Source organism: Triturus cristatus, chromosome 6, assembly GCF_964204655.1.
Source record: "Triturus cristatus chromosome 6, aTriCri1.1, whole genome shotgun sequence".
In the NCBI taxonomy this organism is placed as follows: Eukaryota; Metazoa; Chordata; class Amphibia; order Caudata; family Salamandridae; genus Triturus; species Triturus cristatus.
In genome coordinates this window covers 1,783,159,612-1,783,183,122 of record NC_140589.1, presented here as the reverse complement: position 1 = coordinate 1,783,183,122, position 23,511 = coordinate 1,783,159,612, and the positions used below count along the sequence as shown (strand labels likewise).

Below are 23,511 nucleotides of genomic sequence, written 5' to 3'. Positions count from 1 at the left end.
GACAGTCTGGCAACCAGCTCTTTGTTGGGTACATGGGAAACAAAAATTGCAAGGTGGTGCAGACGATATCACCCAGACCTGTTATGTGCATCAAACGGCATTATGTCCTTGCCGAAAAGGGCCCAGTCAAACTAATCCACACTCCTTCCACTAGGGCAAAGTCTGCAACATCTGCACTTGACAAGTTGTTTTTGAGGCTGAAATGTGTCTGGTGGGAAAATGAACATCTCTTCATACTTTCGACATCCACTATTATTGCACTCTGTGACCAGGGATGGCCATTTTGCACATTCTGTGCTTCAGGGTTTCTATGTCTGACCATTCTTTCACACCCACCGGGAGGAAGTACTGCTTTGGTATCTATTCAGTTGGTGAGGAATCAACAGGTTCCAGTGCCCATCTGAAGAAAGTTACTTAGCTGCCACATGTAAATTCTGAGGTTTTTCTGATGAAATGATTAGCTTTTGGGACAAAAAAACGAACTCCAACAAAGTAAAAGTAAAATGGTGTTAACAAAATGATTGGCGGACAGGCATGGAGCACTTCTGTGGGTAATAACTTAACTGTGGGGGACTCCTTTCTGCTAAAAATCTGGTTAGGGTTAAGCAAGATAAAATTAAAATGACACTAATGAGAGAAGTTGACATCAGAGAAGAAAAACTTTGTCAGTAGATGGAGCGTGTGTTTCAGGTCTTGATTGGAGGGACACTCTGCCACTGTTAAAGGGTGCCTGTTGAAGTGCAGAAGGGGGCTTTATGGTGCTCTTGTGTAAAAAGATATAACCGGTGGTAACGAGACCTGAGCTGAGGGGAAGTGAAATACGCATAATAGAAGGGGGCGTTAGTGAGGAGTTCCGTCTTCAGTAGAAATGTGGACATTGAAAAAGTGAACCTATTCAACCTTCAAACTGAGCCGTCATGAGTACGTGTTAGGCAGGTCAGATGTAGCTTTGAGAAAATGTGTTACATATGTTTGAATAAATGGAGTTGCGACTAGTAGATATCAAGTTAAAGGCTTAAGGCAACAAGCCTGTAGAGCTGGTGTGATACTTGGAGATAAAGTTGAACTTCAAAGGGGTGAAAATTCAGGCAACGTTCTATGCCAACAAGGATGGGTCTGTTTTTGTTCTTTTGGGATGGGGGGTGGCCACAGGAAATTAATGATGCTAAAAATGTATCCTAACCATCCCAATCGCGTGATAGGTGTGGAGAAGCTGGTCTTTAGAGATGGCCTGGGGTTGCTTAATTTTTTTTCTTCAGTTATACATTCATTTTGAAGGATGGGGCTGTTCCTAAGGCACATAGTGCAGTTCATCTTTGTTAATGAGAGAACCTTTACAAAAAGAGCTAGAGAAGTTATGTGATGACTGCTGAGACATTTGAGTGGTTTGTCCCAAATTGCCTTGGCCAAACAGTGAAAGGAGCTTAAGGCTATTTATGGATCTGAGATACATGAATGCTGAAATTCAGGTTGACAAGTAACCTTTGCCTGAACAAACTGTTGACTCTCAACAATACTGTTTTTACTACCCTTGATTTGTTATATGTATACTATCGGACCTCTCTACTCGCGATTTCTAGATCAACATCTTGTGTGATGCCTGAAGGAGATTACATGGGAGACTGTGAAAGGGTTTTGATTGGCATCAGCTGCCTCATTGTCCCAGAAGGCCATGCATCATTTGTTGAAGGGTGCTAAGAAATTGACATATTTCCAAGATGGCATTTTATTCTTTGGTGGAAACAAAGAGCAGTATTACAAATCATTGAAGATGCTACTAAAATATTAAGCGATTGAAGGATGACCATAAAAAAGAAAAATGTAGGTTTGTGTTAAGTGTTTTCTCTGGGTCACCAGATTGATAGGATCGACTAACCCTAGAGCCCAGTAAAGACTATTGGGGAAATTTCTTGTCCAAAAAGGATCAGTAGCCCTCTTCTCAGTCTGGCTGAATATTATGCTAAATTTATATCTGTGTTTGCTGAGAATCACAGTGAAGAGTAAAGTAATGAAGATAATGAGAAATTTGAGTTGAAGTTTAGTGTTAGGAAATCACAGGAACTCCTGCATTTAAACCATTTGTCACAACAATATAATATATGTTCAGACTAGTGAGGAATGTGTAATGCATTTATTCCACAATCAAAAAGGTTTGACATGCTGGAGGACTGTCCTATTGTAGGAAATGTGTGAGCCTCAGAAATTACCAGCAAAACAGACCACCCACCTATGGATTGGTTTTCCCGAGGCTCTGGAAGGGCCATACCCAGAATTGCGAAATGGTTGAGACTTCAAGAATTTTGTTTCTATTTGCAGTACATGCCAGGAACAGGTTCTGGAGGAGACAAATGAAAGACAGGGAAAAGTGGAACATGTAAACAGTGGGGGGGGGGGGTGGCAGCCAGCATGAATGAGGTTACAAGTGAGGAGCATTATTGGAGGAGAACATGTGAAGGATTCTGGGAAAGTCTGTGTTTTAAAAGGTAATTGAGTAATTAACAAAGGTGTGCTTGAAATAATTTGTAATTTTTTTTTTTTTTTTTTTTTACTCAGCGGTTGAAGTGTTATTTGAGAATAGCATCCTCTTTCACAAACAGAAAATTAGATGCTCTGGCTGTGTTCAGATGAATAAGATCACTAGCTCATGAAAGTTGTTGCTAAATGTTTTTTACCGACTGGCGTGCAGCTATAATTGAATAGGATCCTCATGAGAATCACACGTCATCAGTGTATTTTCTCCAAAGTCATGGTTTGTGAGAGCTTTGGAACCATGCATTGAAGGAGGACTTGGAGCTGGCCTTCTGAGGGTGGAGAGGGGGTGACTCCTTGAAAAATAATCTGAATTAACTATTGTGGGCAGATTGTTCTACTCCTCAAAGTAGGACTGGGGAAAAGTCGGTATGATTCGATACATGGCCGTAAAACTGCATATTTTGGGAACAAAGTGGATGAAGACAGTGGAAAGTTAAGATGGAGAAGAGGGCTGTATGAAAGGGTTGATTTGAAAGAAAAGCCCTTTCCTTTCCTCCAATGCCTCTTTGTTTGAAACCCCATACCGTCCCTAGGGAGATACTTACCTTCTCCCTCTGACACGCAGGAAGCAAATGGCTTCCAGCGTGTCAGGTTGCATCTAATGACGTTGGCGTGCGCTGACGTCATTAAAAGACGTGGAGGGAGAATGGGGGGGGGGTGTGTAGCGTAAGGTCTTCTGCTGCCATCTTGGTGGGGGTCTGTAGATAGGCGGCCCACAGGGGGAGCGCCAGTGCTCTCCCCGTGGGTGTTGTGCTAGGATGTCCGGGAGCCGTCCAGCACACATGCCCACCGTGACGTTGGTCGGCTCCTAGCCGTCCGACGCACGGAACGGATTAGGACATTTTGGTGTTGTGAAAACAAACATATTTGTACTGATTTCTAGTGGCCTGGTGTTGATGTGGAGGTTGACCGTATCATTAGATTATGTACTGAATGTGTTCCTAGTAACATAAATGCCTTGATCTTTTACACCTGTGGTCTGTAGGCAATTGCCCTGTGGTCTTTGGAAAGAGTTTTCTGTGGACATTGTCAAACCGATACCAAAGGGGATGATGGACGGAGCGCTTGAGCAAATCAAACACTCACCCCCAGTCAACTGATCTGGGTTTAATCCATCATCATTCTTTAGCTCACTCCACCACCCCAGTTCAGACATGGCCATATGCAAATCAGTCTGACCCTGTGCCTCATGGGAACAGTTTAGCCCGAACTGCCAAGCCATGTCTTCCTTGGACCGGAAAGTCGGAAACAAGCATCCTGGGACTGGTTTCGGGTTCATAACCCTCATCAGCCAGGCTATCTTGAATCTGTACTGGGGTGAATGTATGACATTGTCTGCATTCTGTCCAACTGTTTTTGCATTTGTCACCCCGAGTGGGACGGGTATGCTCAGACGTGAGTCCCGTGCTCTCCATGCCACTGGAATCAAGCTATCCTGGCTGAAGAGGGGTGGAACCCCGAAACCAGTCCTAGGATGCTTGGTTCCAGTCCAGGGAGGACCTGGCTTGGCAGTTCGGGCTGGACTGTTCCCATGAGGCACAGGGTCAAGACTGATTTGCATATGGCTGGGTTCAAACTGGCATGGCATGGTGAGCAAAAAAACAATGGATTTAGGCCCGGATCTCTGTACTGGGGTGAATGTATGACATTGTTCTGCATTCTGTCCATCAACTGTTGTTTTGACATTGTCAAACTACTTAGGGATGAAGGTTTGACTTCTCATTTCATAGGGGCCACTGATACGTTCTCAAGGTGGCCAGAAGTGATGTGTGTTGGGGACATCTCCTCTGCCTCAGTCTTGAGATCTCTCAAGGAACATTTTTGTCAGAAGGGTTTTACAGAGTATTTTCTTTTGGTTAATGGGGCCAGTTGTGTTCAGCCACTGCCCGTATAGGGCGTGCTACCGGGGTGGGGACGTAGGGCGGGGGAGGGGCAGGGTGGGGGGTTGTAAAATGCGGCATACGGACGATTTCAGTTAAGTACCAAAAAATATATATATATTTCGTTGCGCGCGCTGCATCGCCAAATACGATGCAACGCGCGCAACAAAATTCGTTTTTTTTCCCCGGTACTTACCTGAAATAGTCTGTATGCCGCATTGTCCAACCTCCCACCCTGCCCCTCCCCCATCCTACGTCACCGCCCCGGTAGCACGCTCTATACGGGCTGTGGCTGGTTGTGTTCAAGGGAGCTGGGAGAATTACTTGGGTCCTGTGGTATCAGACACAAGAAATCGATTTTCTATCTGTCCGAGTCTAATCTTGTGGTTGTGTTTCAATAGGATGTTGAAGGAGGGGTACAGTTGCTCAGATGAATAGAATGGACTGGGGTTCCTCAGAAGTGCATGGTGCCCCCTAGACTGTCTTCACACTCCATCACTGAGAAAACCCCTATTAGAACTTTTCAGGAGTAGGAGCCTACATTTTAAAATTATTCCTGGTTAGATGAGTTGGAGGAATTGATGGATCACTGTCTTTATCCAAGTTTCGTAAAGCAAAGGAAAATCAGAAAACTCTAAGGAAAAGGGAGTCCCTTGAGAAAAAAGTGTAAAGGATGTTGCTGTTAATGTGGCTGATTGGGGGTCAAGATTTGAACCCTGTGTGAATTATTTGGAACAGGGGAGGGGTCGTTGAACTTAACGGGGAACCTAAAAAGCATTATTCTGCTCAAGAACCCTAGTCAACATTAGTAAACATTGCAGCTAATGGCACTTACAAGGAACTGTTTCAAAGGGAAAAGGCTGTCAAAGACCATGTTGAATAAGTTTGCAAGCTCAAATGTCTACAGTGGCTTTGAAGGACTACCTTCACCTCTTTTGGGACTGATTTATCTTTGTATCTTTCTCTCCTTTTTGTAATCTTTGTTGGTTTTCTTGCTCTCACATATTTGTTATGGTACGTGTATGTTTCCAAGTGGTGTGCTAGATTTTGTTGTATACAAAGGAAAAATGTGCAGTGTCTTGGTCCTGCTCTCTACCAACTTCAAATTATGTGGCTTCACTATGGGGATCAGTAAGAGTGACAGCTGGGAGCCACTTTGTCACTCTTAGCTTCTTCAAAATATGAAACCAAACTCTAACATGTCTGGCAGGACTACAGCAGCCTGAACACTGGAAATACACAGGCTCACAAGCTGGGCAGATGCTCTGCAATCCTATCACTGACTTTCAAATAACAGGAGCCCATAGAAGTGGCCCAACAAGGCAAAATGGATAGGAGGCAAAAAAATAAAAGATTAATGGAAATACAAAAACCATATCTTGGTCTTTCTCCATTTACCAGTTCACCTCCATGCCACACTAGTCTAACTTTGTGATGCAACATAACAGAAAAACGATCTGAATATTCATTAATTATCTTGAGGGGTATGTCGGTGCAAAGAAAGGAAAGGCCATGCAGAAGTGTACCATCTCATAACGGATAGTGCCCTGCATTAAGATCTGCTATGCATTGGCCAAGAAGCCACCCCATGAGGCTTTACGTTCTCATTTCACCAGAGCCAAAGCTTGACCACTGCGTAAGTATGCAAAGTTCCAGTCCTGGACATCTGCCAGGCAGCAACGTGAGCCTCTCTGCACAGGTTTACCAAGACCTACTGCCTGGACAGTGAGGTCCGTAGCGATGGCCACTTTGGTCATTCAGTCCTGCAGGGCTCTTTGGTGTGAAATGTTTTCACAGACCCTCCTCTGGGGAGGTATTTCTTGGGTATCTAGTCTAAGGTAAGGAATCTTTGGCTAGAAGTCTCTATCACATGAACAAGTTACTTACCTTTAATAATGGCTTCCTAAATAGTCTCTATCTTGCCGCAGATTCCTAACTGAAACACCCATCCTCCCCGGTCTGCGAACAGATTTTTAGGGACAGGGCTATTTCCCTTTCAGGGCCCTAGTTTTCCGCACCAGTGATCAGAGTTCTTAGTGGCTCTGCGCTCCTGGCAAGGAAAGTCGCTAAAAGAAACTGATGTCAGCTCGATGGGGTGGCACCTATATAGGCACCGCGCATGTCATTTCTGGTGCGGGAGACGTTGCCACATGGAGCCGATCGATGCCACCAACCTGCACGCAGTCGTAGTCCTCATGTGAAAAATTTCCAGATCCGGTCTGTCTCCTGGGGAAATTCCTCTCTACCAGAGAAGGCGTTACCGAAGGTAACTTGTTCATCTGATAGAGACTTGTTCTTCCATGTGCTGTGTTTAAAGGCTGCATTTAATTTATGCAGGGAAGACCGAATTTGACTACCCGCTAGTTCTTTTGCTGGCATGAAAAGTATGAGCTAACACCTGTTCATGTTCTCACAAGTCCTGACTATTGATTAGTACCCCTTGGAAGAAAAAGAAAAGTTGCTTACCTGTAATCCTAGTTCTTTTCCAGGGGAATCCTCATGAGTCATAACCAACCCTTCCACCTCCCCCGACCGAAACTATTACAGCTCTCAACAAATACTTCACCCAGTATTCCTAATCACTGTAAAAATGACCTGACCTGTCACCTGTGAGGCGTGGGCATGATGGGATACAGGGGTACTGTGATATTCTTAAAGGCACAGTGCCAGTTTTCTCTACTGTTCTTTCAAGGGCACCCTATTGGCCAACAGTGTCTCAGATTCCCTTTCCTTTTAATAAAGGTTTGTGTAAAATTTTTGTTAGACCTGGCATCTTTTGGCGGGATTGCCCCTGTCTTTTTGATTCTGACCTCCTGTTTTTTTGCCTGTGCTACGTTTCGTTTTTTCTGATTTTAGGACTCTGGGCACTTTACCACTGTTGACCATTGTTAAACTGCAAGTGATCTCTGTGTAAAATGTAATGGTAGTTGGGTTCTCCATGATTGTCATTTTTGATTCTCCAGTAAGCCCCTACTACTGTGTTCGCCCAGGGCCTGTAAATCAAATGCTACTAGTGGGTCTGCAGCGCTGATTGTGCCACCCACATGAGTAGCCTTGCAAACGTGTCTGTGTGCAGTATTAAACTGCTATTTTGACCTTGCAAGGAAACTCACTTGCCAGGCCCAAACTTTCCCGTTTGGTAGATGTAAGGTACCCCTAAGTTAGGCCCAATGTAGACCCTGGGCAGGGTGCAGTGTATTTAAAAGGTGGGACATGTACTGCTGTTTTAAAAGTCCTGGTAGTGAAATACTGTTAATTTGGTTTGTCACTACAGCAAGAACTATTTATCCCATAGGTTAGCGTTGGAGCTGCCTTGTAACAACTTACAAGTGTATCTTCCAATTTGGAGCTGATAGAAAATTGAAGTTAGGGGTCTCTGGACTCACAATATAAACATATATATTTTAGTAAAGTTGGTTTTTAAATTGTAGGTCTGTAAAGGCCACTTTTAGAAAGTTGGCATTTTCTTACTTTATCCACTCTGTGCCTCTGCCTGTCTGCTGAAAACACGTCTGGATTAGGATGAAAGTTTGGCTGTTTGTGCTTTCACTCTAGCGTGTCACACAAAGGTAACTGAGGTGTGTCAGGCATATCCTGATAGACCATCATCAGGCTGACGTGTCCTACTGAGCTAGAGTGGTGGGAGGAGTTGACGCACCTAAATTGGGCTGTGTCTGTCCTCACACATAGAAGTCTCCACCCTCTGTAGTGTCTGGAACTAGGGCAGAAACAGGCAGGGTCTTGTGCACTACGAAGACTGTGCCTACTTCAAAGATTAGAATGGGTAGAAGTACTGGACCTGTGACCCATATCTTTAGAACACTTATGGACTGAGGGCATCATGGCAGGAAGAGAAGCTGTATAAGCTGTCAGGAGGGACTGCCACTTTGCTGTTTGATTTGCTGTGTTGGCCTGCTGCTTCAGTCTTAGCTGCTTGCTGCTTCAGTCATAGGAGTGAAAGGACTGGACTTTGCTTTATGTATCCTGCGTCCAATGTTCTCCAAGGGCTTGAGTTGAGCTTGCCTTCTTTTAAGACGTTCAAGGGCCATCAAAGACTTCACCTGCCAGTACCTGTGCTCTTCTGTTGAGTCCTGACTTGCCAAAGGGTGCCAAATCCAGTTTCTGAGCTTTAGGAAGTGGAATCTGGTAATTTCAAGGAGAAAATCCACGCATCAACTTAAAGCATAGTTTGGAATCAGCGCAGCACTGCCAAAACTCGATGCATCGCCACTGCCTGCACCAGAGCATAGTTCTCTATAAATGCAACAACTGAGGCTTACAACACAGGCCCCAGCTTTTCGTCCACAGCTACCAAAAGAACTGCTGCTGCATGAGTCTTTAGCACCACATCACCGAAGTCCATGACGCATTGCCCTGACTCAGACGCAACGCCTGCTTCAATGCTGTGGAATTGACACAGCGGGACCTAACTTCCGACGCCCTCATCCCTTGGGACCATGTTCTCCAACACCGCAGTAAGGAACAGCTGCCCATGTCCAAAAATGAAGCATCACCTCCCATGCGACAGTAAGAATCATCACCTCCCCTCCCTAGAAGTAAAGAACAGATGCCTCGCGTCCCCTGTAGAAGTAAGGAACTGAGGCATCTCTTCCTAATTTGGTGCCTCACCTCCCCTGTGCCTCGCATAGTCTTTGATCTTTGACACATCCAGGGTAGTTTGTGCTGATCAAACGCAATCATTAATTGTTAAGAGCTAAATTTTATTCAATCTTTTAAAAGTTATATTTGGCTTATGTATGTTGGTTTTTTGCCGCTTTGGTCTTGTTCTAGTCTGATAAATATTGGCGATTTTTCTAAAAATGGTGTGGAGTCCTTTTGTAGTGGTTTTACTGTTAGTGTGTGTGTATATATATACACAAATGCTTTACACATTGTCTCTGGGATAAGCCTGACTGCTCTGTGCCAAGCTATCAAGGGGGTGAGCAGGGGTTATCTTAGCTGTGTGACTTCCTTACCCTGACTAGAGTGAGGGTCCCTACTTGGACAAGGTGCAAACCACTGTCAACTAGAGCCCCGTTTCTAACAATTTGGTATAATCCATTTTATTAATGACCTATTACTTTGATTGGGTTCTTTTCAAAATAAAAACTCAATATAATCTGTCCAATTCAGCCCGTCACTGCTGGTATGTGTGTGTATATGTGTGTATGTATGTGTAAGTATGTATGTATATATATATATATATATATATATATATATATATATATAATATATATATATATATTATTTTTAAGAAATGCTGCATGTGGGCGAGACAATTCAGTGCTTATGACATTGAGGACTCCCTTGGAAGAAGAACTAGGATTACAGGTGAGCAACTTTTCCTTCTTTCTTAAAGAGGGGTGAGAGAGCTTGCCAGATTTGGTGTGAGGAAGTTGCTAGAGAAGGCTTGGTGTGTCTGCTCCTTCCTGCAGTTCCTTTTTATTTGCCTGAAGCTTTGCGAGCTTGCTGCTGTGAGTGTTGCATACTTCATGAGGAGCTGCAGTGAGGAATTCTACACATCATGAAGTATGATGTTGGTGTCGGTTTTCTGCTACACAAGCAAAAGTGTGCTTTTGGTGCAGAAAACCAATGTGAGATCAAGGAACAACTAAATAGGGATGGTTATTTAAATCCACATGCTTTGCTGCTTAAGTATTTGGTCGAGCCTCAGCGCATATGCGCTGTCTGCAAGACCTGGTGTCATCGAAAAAACTACATTTTTCCAGCCTGCTGCTTCCCATAGGTAGACTCTGGTGTCACTCTTCTTTGCTGCTTCCTAACTGGATCGTGGAGTCGATGGGTCACTTCCGTTGGAGTCCGTAGAGCCCCGGAAAGTACAGTTTCCCTTCACTTTATGGGCTTATCTTTGGTTCGGGAGAACTCTTTTTCTCCTGCTACCTTTCCCTGCACTGCAAGCCCAACTAACTCCATATCAGCGCGCGCTCCATCCTGCTAAGTCAGCTTCTGAGTAACCTCTCCGTGCTCTACTGCATGCCTAAACTATAAATACTCAGGCGCCGCATGTTTTACGCTGGCCGCAGGACACGGAGTGCTCTGGGGGTGAGGGCGGGGGCTCGCTTTGGCGCTATAGCACAGAGTTGTTTAACTATGAGCTTTCTGGGAAGGTTGCGACGGGCTTCCTTCGTCTACAAGTGCAGGGGCAGACGTTCACAATACGTTATTGTCAGTGCTTTAAGTGGGGAAAAAAAAACTGGGGGTGCTCTAAAAGGGGCGTGGTTTATGTCTTGAAGGGGTGTGGCCTATCCGAGTAGGGGCGTGGTCTAAATCAAAATAACTAGCACTGTGTGCTTAAGAAAATCATGAGTACCGGCACTTCTCCGTGTTCTCCCATTGAGTACCGGGACTTCTCCTTGTGTTAAGAGAGTACCGGTACTCCTAGTGGCATGCTGTGGTCAGTCTCTAGGTTATGGGTGCTTGACAGTTAATGTCGAGTGGATTCCGGCGCTAGGTTGCGGCTGCAGCCCTACACTCCGAGCCGGCATTTGATAAGATAGCGCCTTAGGCGGAGAGAAATTTGGCGCCCTTGCTAATAGAGACTGAAATGCGGCAGCAGGGGGTCCTTTTTGAGTTGAGCTAAGCAGTGACTGCCCCCTGAACCCAAACGCCTCGGGACCTCCCCAGCTCACCTAAATCACCGATAGTTTAGCGGCCTCACGGCGATGGGTCTGTTGGTGTGTGTATCAGCAGGGGTGAGACGGTGAAAGGAGCGCGTAGAAAGGGACAATGAGGTGTTAAAACAGGCCGGCCCTGCTCACACCCTGACAGCGCAACAGGACAGGAAGACACCTGTGTTTTTCTAAGCTAGAGGTCTCGACATTGGAACTGTCGCGCTGTGAGTTATAGGGAAAGTTTGCAGATCCGTTGTCTGTCAGAGTGCCTTGAAAAAAAAGTCTGCTTTCGCGTAAAACTTCTGCTTCTCATGTTAATGCCCTCGGGCTAAGTTCACGCTATATATAGTTACAACAAACGCTAATTACACCCTGCAGCTATGGGCAGAACTTGGCCAAAGGCACTTTGAACAGTGAAGAAGAAAATGCTGATAGTGTACAAGGCTGCCTTGAAGCCACGCCCCCAGACACGCACCTCCCAGGCTCACCCCTATCAATTTGGTGAGTACCGGCACTTCTCTTTTTCCATTTAAAGCACTGTCTAACAGTGCAGCAACAGTGGGCAGAGTCTGAGCACCGGCAGTTTTTTTTTTGGGCCCTCAAAACGGGTCCGAAAAAATAAAATAAAATAAAGAACGGACTACCTTTAGTAGCCACGAAAATAGAGCCCGATAGAGACCCGTTTCGAGAGCCCCAAAAAAAACTGCCGGTGCTCAGACCCGGCCCACTTAAAGCCCTGGTTATTGTTGCTTTGACGACTAAGGTAGGAATCGTTTTTTTTTTTATTTTACTTTAAATATTGGCATAGAAAAATGATTTCATCTGTTGTGGTGCAGGGGCCCAGCGCATGTGTGGCACGCCAGGTTCACTCTCCTTCAGGCGGAGAGGCCCGTGTGTTCTGCGCACTGTAAGTGGTTGCACAAATTCCAAAATTAACAAGGCTTTACAACCCTTCTACATAACCGATAATGTGCGCACATTAACAAAATGCTGTCACTGCGACTTACAATACTGTTTTTTGCAGATACGGGCTGTACTTGACAAAGACAGCCATGTCTGACTCCCAGAGCAGAGTTGGGTGCTTTGGCCACGAGGCAGGCTGCATGCTGGCAACTTGTCATCAAACTGTAGTCAGGCTCCGACTTTCTCAGTTAAGGGGGCACACTGAACTTTGTTGAACAGCCTGTCTGGAACCGTACCCCCCCCCCCCCCCCCCCTGCCAGCAAAGGTACAAGTGGCACAATTGGGATCCACGTTCCAGAAGCTTCCAAATGACATAGCGCACAGGACATGGAATATATAAAGGCAAAACACGCCACTTTACCTGCCTTCTATAACCCGCTCTCCTATGGTCCTTCCTCCGGTATTACTGTTACAGGAACCTTCGGTATAATGCTTGCCTGGATATGCTATGCAGTGCATGCCTTAAATATGTGCCATTCAGTGAACGTTTAGTCCAAATTTCACAAACCAAGTGCTGATACCATTAAATAATTACAAAGAAACATATTGTTGTAAATGGTTGTTTATTTTTTATTTACTGCATTCATAATTAATTATGAAGGCAAGCCACGTGTGTGTATGTATGTATATATTATCTACTGGCGGTCGCCAGTAGATAGTTATAGTTAGGATCGTGTTTCCATAGGAAATCTCAAAATTCTATTTTGAATAACTTTGGCGCCGGTTGACGAATCCTCGCGAAATTTTCAAAACAAATGGGGCGCTCCGCTCAGCTCCTACCCTGAAAGTCTCGGGGTGATTCGTCAAGCGGGGGCCGAGAAAAAAGGGGGGTCCCAAAACTCGTTTTCCCCATGCATTTTTCCATAGGACCTTTAGTCGCAGGTACAGCCCGTACGGCTGAACAGAATTACTTGAAATTTGGCAGAGAGGTAGTCCTCCGGTCAGGGAAGTGCCTTTTGCAGGTCTGGTGTCAATCTGTTCAGTATTTCCTGAGAAAATAGCATTTAAAAGCATATAAATATCTATACACGCGCACCGTGCGCGAGCGAAATTCTGATTGGTTGTTAGATGTCAGTCAACATTCGAATCGGTCGAAATCAGGAAGTGTCGGCCGCCATTTTGTCTCTCGCACTGAAAAGGAAAGGGGGAAAGGTGGAAAACGTGAAAAGGGGGCAGGGAAGAGAGTTCCTGACCCCCTAGCCTTTGTCAGGGGGTCACAAAAGGACCCCCCAGGGGGAAAAACGTTTTTTTTTTTTTTTTTTAAATCGCGGGGTGCGCGCACGGTAGAAAATAAAAATATATTAATAAATACATAACTTAGCATTTAAAAAACCGTACAAATTCACTTTAAAAACCATAGGTTTCACACACGTTATAGTTAGGAATTAGCATTTAAAAAACCTTGCAAATTCACTTAAAAAAACCATAGGTTTCACACAGGTTATAGTTAGGTGGATATTTCTCTTGTAAAAAACCAATGAAATTCCCCTGTTATAGTTAATTCAGATAACTAACTCGCGCGACCGCCACTCTATCACAAGGATGATGCAATCAGTGATGTCATGAGTGATGCCACTGACCATGTCATGAGTGATGTAATATCTGACGTCATCAGCAGTGGATTGCAGGCGCGCGAGTTATAGTTATCTGAACTAACTATAACGGGGGAATGTCATTGGTTTTTTACGCAAGAAATATCCTCCTAACTATAACCTGTGTGAAACCTATGGTTTTTTAAGTGAATATATATATATATATATATATATGTTATACTTTGTACTGCCACACACATCTTACTTTTGCTATTGGCTGTCTTTTTTTGTTGGATTCTGTAGTCTCACTCCTCACATGAACACTCTATGTACTTCACTATGTTAAAGTTCCTGTCCCTCTCAGAGACCATTTCCCACAAACCGTTCTGTTTTAGTCATTCCACACAGCTATCGATCCAAGCATCTCTTTAGCAGCCCTTTGCAAGCGAATGACTATGCCTTAGTCACCTGTTTAATTCAGTCAAATGGATGGCAGGCAGTGCAGGTCATCCTCCTAGGCGAGTGCTACGAATCACACTAACTAGAGCAGATTAGTCGCAGGGTGGAATCTATCACTCTTTATAAAAAGCAAATGGTAGCAGTGAAGGGATAATCCCAGGCAGCAGGTGCATGAACTACTGTTGTCAATAGGGAAGGTCTGGATGTCATGAGTAAATCCTCATACAGTTCAGGCCTCCCTCTCACTATACAGGATAGAGCAAGGGAAAGTGAGTAATATTTCCTGCTTATGACAGGTCATCTTTGCGAAAATTATAGGGATGACCTGAATTGCTTCCAGGCAATCGTCTGCATGAAAATACAATGCCAAATGTACACCCATGCACAAAAGGCAAAATACAAGTTCAATGTTTTGTCCAAGCAGTTTCTAAAGTCACACAGAAATCCTTTCTAGCATAGTTCCCAGGAGGCATTTTCTGCTTATTCCAAGTCTCCCACCATCAAACCTACAGAAAATTGTCCTTACGAATTACACATTAGCCCAATATTCATGGTTTAGGCAAGATTGTGTGCCTTAAAAAAACAAGTATTTGCAATGCAATAGGTCTCGCAGTTAAGAGAGTCTGAGCTGTTGGCATTGTAAATAACAATGCCTTATATTTATGTTTTGGGTTTTAAAACATAAATATAAGGCATTGTTATTTACAATACTAATAGCTTAAATGCAATGAACCTCACCATTAATACCGACAGAAAGGGCACTTCAGATATCTCAGGTCAAAGAGCTAACACCCCGACTGGCGCAGATGAAAGCACCTCAGCTTCACCTCAAAGCAGACATCGTTAGTCACAAATTGAAGGGTCCCGCGCACTGGCGGTATTTTATCTCGATGGAAGAAACAGCCGCTCTTCACAAAGTTCTGCTGGTGCTTTTATTGGCAGCGCTGGCAGGGGCAAATGGTGGTGCAGGCTGCAGTGACCTCCTGACGAGGGCCTGGATACTTATTGTTTTTACAAAGTAAGCAGTGACCGACTGTGATACTGAACAAACTGCGCCCTACTGTCAAACTGCATATTCTAAGCTCAACTGCACAACACACGCGCTGCTGCCCTCTGCTCTGCAGTAAAGCTGGAAACCTCTACCCTTCTCATAGCCATTCCATGAGGGGGGGGGGGGACCTGACAAACTTCGACTATCCCATTAATCCTGCGGGCCGCTCCTGTCCTTCCAACAGGTTGTAAAGAGGGGATGGCGGCTGTCCACAGCTAAGCAAAACCTAAAAGAAAAGAGACGCGCACAGAAAATACACACGCACAGTAACACAGGACACACAGTAACACAGCAAACACAGACATTCGCATAGAGAAACTTGCAGAAACCGACTAGCGCAGCGACAGAATCACATGCGCGTGCGCACATACAAACACACAAAACACAGAAAAACAAACATAATACACACATGCACATAGACATTCGTATAGCAAAACTCACAAACAGGCTTGCACTGTGACAGGCTCACATGTGCGCACACCACACACATAGGCACTCACAGACAAGCACATACAGGCATTGAGTTAAACATATATGCAGATATACTGTCATATATGTACATGAACACATACAGAAGAGAACACACAGTTGCAATACTGAGTTGAAAAGCTAAGAAACTGTGAAACTCTAACATCTTGATCACAACTGGACAGACTAGTGACAAACATTTATCACAAGTACACTAGCCTAACAGAAACACTTTATGAAGTCTGTTGACTGTGCCCAGCCCAGCTGATATCTCCCAACACCAGCCCATGTGAGAATCTTACAGAATCCGATTGAGATTCCATGCATAGAAGGTGCCTCCGCACCAAACATTGGCCAGCCCCCACCTCGCTTTGAACCTCTGAAAGATCCGTGGTCGAAGAGAATCGAATTTGCCGTATTTTAAATGTACACCCAACCTCTTTGGTCGTGTAGCCCTTTGCCGATAAGGCGGCACAGGCAGATGGTAATGCATATGCAATTTTTCACGGAGGGGCTGACCGCTTTTTGCTTCACTAGCTCCAATGAAAAGCGAGAACAGGCCATAATGTACAACAACCAAGAGAAAATGACGTGTCGCCAGGCCGGAGTGTGATGGAGCCAGACCGGGCCCTGGGGGACGGCGGCCGGGGGGGCAGCGAAGGAGGCGGCATGCAGATTTACTTCTGACGTTAATCCGGACCCGCCCCCACACGCTTGATTTACAGTGTGGGAGGCACTCTATTGTGGCGAATAATCCCCGCCTAATTTGGCAGCGATAAAGTGGGCTGGTGGCTCTAAAAGGCTCATCAATTTGGAATTGCTGCTGTTTTAAATAATTAATATTAAGGGACGCTGGGGTTCATAAAACTGTAAATAATTACGCATGTTTCCTCTTATTTTCCCCCCTTTTCATCTGCCGGTCCTTCTGGAAACATAAGGTTTTGGCTCAGAGGCGGAAGGCGGTGTGGCTCTTGCATACCTGTTGGATGCGAAATGTATTTAAGCTTCATGGAAATAAACGAAGCAAACGCAAGACTACAACAGCTAAAACTAGGTGTACTAAGCCCAAATACACTGGGACATGGACGCTGGGACGGGGAGTCATGGACGCTGGGACAGGAAACCATGGACACTGGGACGGGGGCGATAGGGACACTGGGGCAGGAAGACACGGACACTGGGGCAGGAAGACATGGATGGTGGGGCAGGAAGAAACGTACACTGGGGCAGGAAGACACAGACACGAGTGCAGGAAGAAACAGGCACTGAAGGAAAACCAGCAGGAAGTGGGATAAGGGAGGGGCAGGCAAATGGTGATTACTTTCGCGGCCGCTTTGATGTTCTCAGTGGCCGCGCGGCTCACTGAGAACATCAAAGTAGCAATGTCAATGCTTGTTTTTAATTGCCTAAGACACAGATTTGTTCACAGCCCCATGTACCATTAAGCGAAGCCACTGGGCGTATGAAATGTTACAATGAGGGTTGAAGGTTAATCCTCCTCTTCACTGGCATTTACTTTGGAAAGTGATCAACTTTAAATAGTCTGGTTGGCACTTAAAGCGATGAATAGTTTATTTGGATGCTAGTCGTACCAGCAGCAAAGGCCTTTAATCTGGGGGCTGTACTTGGAGTGCAGAGGAGGCCATAATGCCTTAATGCGCACAGGAATTTGATTATGCGTTTATTTCTACATATAAATATTGCACCTCCTTATCACGCCTAACAAACAGAACCTGCGAGTGTAAATAGTTTTATGTGTGCAATACAATGTTTAGGACTTGCATATAAATACTGACATAACGTTCTACAGATAACCAACCACAATATCATGATCAAAATATATATTCGAGGAAAAAAGTATTTTGTAAAATCATAGGGCTAGTACGAAGGATTTAGCACCAACAACGTCCAAAAGTACTACTTTTTAGGGAGCAGATTTTTTTAGAGCTTGAAATAGCACACCCTGGTCTTGACTGGAGTAGCAAGGCATGTCAATTATTATTTCAGGCCAGCGACTATCTATTTTTGGTAGTTTTCAAAATGGTATAGGGTGTGCCGCAGAAGGTACAAGTCGTGCCAGAAAGCACCCGCCCCTTCTAGTAATCTAAACAAGAAAAACAAGCCCGGCGGAGCGTGGCGTGCTCGCGCTTGGGGGCGGGGGAGCGCATTCCAGGCGGTGAAGCGGACCCTTTGAAGTGCTCCCAAAAAGCAGATTGTATGGCGGCACGATGCGCGTGATTGTGCGCGTTGTAGCCATGCAATTCCGCTTTTTGGGAGCACTTTTAAACCCCGCTTACAATAGTCTCGCTTCGCGATCGCTTACGAGATAGCAAGGCGAGACCTAAAAAACTGCACAATCCTAATTCTGGCTGCCTGTGCCAGTGGACTGGCATTGAGCGGGTGTGTTGACAGTGGACTGGGCATTGAGCGGTTGCTCCACATCTGCATTTAGACCATCTCTTTGCTGGTGGCAGTGTAGGAGGTGTATCCTCAGGAGCATTTAGCAACATAGTGTGGTATCTGGGGACCCCATTTACCCACCTTTCATGTGGTCGGATACCATGAGGCCACCTTCCCCCAGCAGAAGAACCTCTGCAAGACGCTCCTACTATGCACAATGCAGAACCAGCTGGAAAATGGACAATTAGTTATCTTTACTGCCCACGGAGACCAAATCAGATTACTTTGTGTACATGTTTACCACTCAGTATTAGTATTGGCAGAGAACAAATCTCACCCAAGGGGCATATTTTTATTCGTAATACCTTTTGACTTTAATAACACTTGGCAGTTTTAGGTGCCTATGTTGAGCGTCTTGCCCAGGCTCCAGCCATTTCTCCTCCCTCTTGGATATATGAGGTTGCTTACGTGCCAGAAATTGAAAGGAGGTGTACTGGAATGCACTCAGGAACATAATCACAAAGCCATTTGCGTTTTTAACTTCAACTTACACAAAGTTTTTACCAGTCTAAAAACCTTTTATTCATAGAACGTGGATTTCCACTTTTAAAAATAATTACTCATACATACATGCTCATACAGCTGTCTGTCATATTAGGGCTTTACAAAGAGCATAAAGGGGCTTGCAGCCACCCAATGCTTACCATTGGTTGGATTTACAGTTACTCTAATTTTCATACTTATGTCATAGCTTCAATTCTCCATTTTCTTTCTCCCCTCGAGCATTCCTAACTAACTTGTCATTCCATTGCTTTATTTTACAGGACTGCTTTTTTCTGGTCTTATGTACTCCATGAGAGTGCGTATAGTTTCAAGCTGTCCCACTACTGCGCTTCTCTTTCCACCTCCATTCTCCATTGTGCCCTTCTACCCTCCCCTGTTATGCATTAAAAAAATTAATTTGCCGGATTTTCAATTTTGTGGATTTCACCATCACTATTTTTTTTTGTAATTGTGTACTTTATGTATAATTACCTAAACACTTGTCATACCCAACAAAAGAAAGTTATTGCACGTTTTCAATAAAACAAAAAAAATACATCTAGAAATTCGCTCCTACCAATTGTTTTTTCATCACCAAAAAGACAAAGCTATCCACACAGTTCCACGCCACTCAATTCAACCACACACATTTCAAATATACACAAATAATTCAACTCAACAACATAAACACCACATAGCATTCAATCCTCAACACAAAATTTCCCATCTTGCCACAAAACTCAACATCACACCATTAAATACCACTACAAAACACCATTCCACATAATTCCAGTCCATAACACACAATACCATTCCATATAATTCCAATATGCTCAATACCACATAATTACTACCCACATAATTACACTGAACACCATATCACATAATTCCACTACACAAATTCACTCCACTCCACACAATTCCACTCCCCTCAATTCCACAACTAACAATTCCAATCCAAACCACATAATTCCACTAGACACCACATACATATACTTCATAATACGTAGGTAAAATGAATTCTCATTTACAATACCTCTAACTCAAGCAAATGCGAGAACTGTTGCATTTCCAATGCTTGTTGTTTTGTGCAGTCTGTCTATCATGTGTGGGGACGGTGTAGCTGCCAGCGTTGTTTTCCGGCCTGAGCCAATAGTTAGTCATCCTATTTACTACCTGATTAGACCGAGTATGGGAGGTAAATGGCTGTATAGAAGAGTTTGGGCTCCACCACCCCTTCCCCTCAGAGATTCGGATTTGTTTGTGTGCCCATTGCTGCTGTTCACTTTTGAAATGTTCCATTGCTGCTCAGGGGCCTTGCAAACTTCATTGTCAGGCAGGATGAGATCTGGAGCCATGAAGAGCAGGGTGTGGTAAGGTCCTAGCGAGCAAGGCAAGCTTTTGTGTTCTATGCAGCGGTCATTTCTTTCCAGTTAATTCAGAGCCTTCTAGACCCACCCAAACTGTCTTCTCTGGTACTGCGGACCCCTTACCTCAGCCAGGCTGCCACAATTTTACATGGTCTGTTTCGCAATGCAGGCCTCCTAGCACAAAACACTGACGCTCCCTGGCAAATGGCCAGGGTCGTAGAAGTCCTGGGAAGGAGGGGAACTCGAGTTAAGGGTATTTTACTCAGGTTTGTTCGGATACTGACCAGATTGCTAATATTTTAAATCTTGGCTTGTTTTCTTTCTTCAGTCCCCTTCAACTTTGACCCCAACACTGCGGCAAGCCAGCTCACAGTCTCCGAAGACCTAAACAGCGTGACAACCCAAATTCAAAGATACAGTCTGGTTGTGGACAACCCAAGATGTTTCAGTTTCTCCTCCTGCGTCCTTGGCTCTAGGAGTTACTTCACAGGCAGGCACTCCTGGGAGGTGGATGTGAGCAAGGCCACTCACTGGCGCGTGGGTGTGACCTACCAGAGTAACCGGCGTAAGACTGACCTTCCTCATATATCCAAATGTGGCTATTGGTATATTGACTCCAGAGAGAGCTGCAGAAACGACGCATCCAATTATTCCAAAGGGCAGTTTATCCTGCCCGACAACCTGAAGAGGATCCGCGTGGAACTGGACTGTAATGAGGGAGAGTTGTCGTTTTATTATGGTGAACACAATTCTCACATCTATACCTTCCATAAAACTTTTTCAGAAAGTGTCCTCCCTTACTTCTATGTGTTTGATGACCTCTTGGGCACCCATCCCAGCTCACTGAGCATCTGCCCTGTAGTGGTGTCTATTCGAGAGGAACCTCTTCATTAGTCCCACTAGAATATTAACTGGGACAGGCCTTCCTAGCCTCTCTGCGCCTTCCCCCACCCCTTATCAACCAAATATTACCGATTCCTCAAATCTTGTTAAAGAATATGTATGATTGTGGCAGAATTATTGGTTTTTAGTATAATTTAGGGATAATTTGTGTCTAAAATAAGAAAAATCGCTCTTTCAGTTGCATGATAAAAAATATTGTTTTCCGATGTTTGGCTGAATAAAAGCCTGTGGTGTATAATTTCATTGTCTTGCAGTGTGGAATTCCTCGCCTAGTTTTTGCAAAGTTTTTTTTCTCATAGCTTTTCCTCTGATCTATCCATATGAAACAAAAGAACATGTCATGGCAGTGGTTTAAGAGGGATACTGTTGCGTTTTGTGTGTTGTACCCTGCCATGTACTGTCTGAAACCTCACACGTGACCTCACTGAAGACCTCTCGATCGACATCACTGATGTAATAATTGATGCGATCACATATGCCACGATTGGTGTGAATGCATAGGAAATAACCAAAAGGATTTGTTAAAGCCAGCTCCTGAGAGCCTTTGACTAATCTCTCACCACTTACTAATGGAGCATGTCCAGTGTAGGTCAGAAGCCGGCACAACGAGGTGCATTGATGGCCCACATTCTCCAACACCCACTTTTCAAGATGCATGCCAACTTTAAGTCTTTGACAATGTCTTGCCCTGATCTGAAGACGCTGAATAGGTATACTTATGCCACAGATATTCCGATTATTTCCTGATTTCCAAAGTATTGTACACTCAGCATGTGGTTTCATGCCAGACCCTATGCTTTTTTTCTATTCCCACCATTATACACTTCCCTTGGCTTTAAACATTGCCAACGCTACGTTAACTTTAATAAAAGAATATGCTTCTTTGAACGTCCAACTTACCTCATCCTCCCTTTTAATCAATAGTAAAACCATGCCCAAAGGGTGAAAGATGCAAAGCAGAGCTTTATGAATATTACTAGTCCACTGCGCTTAACCCATCTACTACGGGGAAAGCACTTCCAACAGGCCACTGCGGCGTAGGCGATCTCTATAGAGTGCAAACACAACTGAACCAGATTGTGAAACCATTTGTGGAGGATCTGTTGAAACAGTACATTGATCACCTCTTTCCAATAGTTTTAAATCTCTATAGCCTTGGATAATGTAGACCATCTCTCTGTATCATGTGCACACTATTTTGCAATATATCTTTCTACAAGAATCTGAAGTTTGCGCAAGATGTAATAAACTTTGACTCGTTGCAAAGCACAGGATCACTATGGCTTGGATGCCCATCACTCGCCAAGTGTGCAAACAGTAATCTGTACTCCTTCCGTAAGGAGAACTCCGCACAAGGGGAGAAGCCTTTAAAAAAGTCACATGATATCCGCAGAAGTAACGTGGAAAGTGCCACCTGGCACAGATTTCCAGGCACACTTCTGGAAACATCTGAATATAGAAAAAACTTAGAGGAAGTGACAGAAAACACAAAGACCTCCTAAGGATCCACTTGAATGTTTAGTGTCAACTTTGTTGCCCCTACAGACGTTCACAAACTCTATTTGGAGGTACACTTTGTTTCTTAGCGGGTCTACTGACCGACCATGCTTATGCAACCCGGTTAGTCTTTGGACTTGTGAGTCACCATTTGAGTACGTTCCAGCACGACAAGGAGTATGTGCCCCATGACATTGCAGTACTAATCCATGCCCCTTAAAAACAATTAATCAAATGCAATATGCTATGAGTAATTAGATTGACTACATGTGTGTGGTAGGGATTCTGCAACCCCAAACCTTTTTTTTATTTGACTAGTTTTGTCTCAAACGACTTTCTACTCCGGCAGGGGATGTTCTAAATGAGAAACATCTTGTCTTTGCAACCTATAGTATTCTGGGATACAGCGAGACGATCTTCATTTTCTTGTGACTCCTCCAAATCTAGATGGTGCAACCCAGGCAATGTGTACAACTGTGACATGTTACTTTAATTCTACTTTCTTTGAAGAGTTTTTTGGTCTACATCTGTGAAGAACTCCAATGCAAGAAAGACGCGATGGGCATTGTTTTAAAGCTAAACAATACAAAATGCAGCAGGTAATTGTTGTGGGGTCTGGGATTTTGTCATATTTACCGAAATGACCAATGTGTTTTCGGTTTGGGTTGCTACAAAACCAACCAGATAACTTGTGGATCTATTGGCCTTGGATTCCACCATCGCGTGAGGTCTCAGAACGACTAGATATTGGAATCTGGGAGTCCGTTCCATTTCCATACTAAAGGCCTAAAGTGTACTAACTTTTGTGAATTATGTAAACACTTGCGGCTTTTTCCACATAGCGGCACGCTCATAACACGCAATTTAATTTGTAGTTTTCCATTCGCTTCCCTTTTCTTACTTCTTTAAGCATTACCTAAAAGGGAATGTCTTCAACTTGTCTCATTTTGTGCAGGTTTCCTGTGTTTGAAGTTTAACCAAAGGTTTGTTTCCAATACTCGAGTATTTGGTCCTTCTTCATGTATCAAAGTGTGCGATTCTTGTTGGCCTTTGACTAGAGTCTGTTGAAGATCAGCAAAAACAAAGTCAACGCGGTTTCAAAGCCGGAGTCGATTCCTCAGATCTTTACAGATTCACTTCTAAGCTGAGCTCATTGAACCCTAGTCACAAAGGTAATTTTAGTTGTAAAATGTAAGTTTCAAACCGAAATGACCTTTTTATGCCTGCCAGGAATGCAGAAAGGTACTAGAAGGCATTTATGTGCCACGAGTGTGGGCAATC

General features: G+C 44.2%; 1 protein-coding gene across 3 annotated transcripts in view; it reads left to right on the top strand.

Annotated features, from left to right (window-relative positions):
* The window catches only part of TRIM35 (tripartite motif containing 35), a 379,901-nt gene that overhangs the window by 297,737 nt on the left and 58,653 nt on the right, over positions 1-23,511 (top strand). Inside the window, exon 6 of one of the 3 annotated variants that reach the window (XM_085613099.1) lies at positions 20,159-20,974. The exons of the other annotated variants lie outside the window; for them this stretch is intronic. Within the exon in view, the coding sequence (XP_085469225.1) occupies positions 20,159-20,724 (566 nt within the window). The 3' untranslated portion in view covers positions 20,725-20,974. Of the gene's footprint in view, positions 1-20,158; positions 20,975-23,511 lie in introns of those variants that run through there. 3 annotated transcript variants of the gene reach the window in all.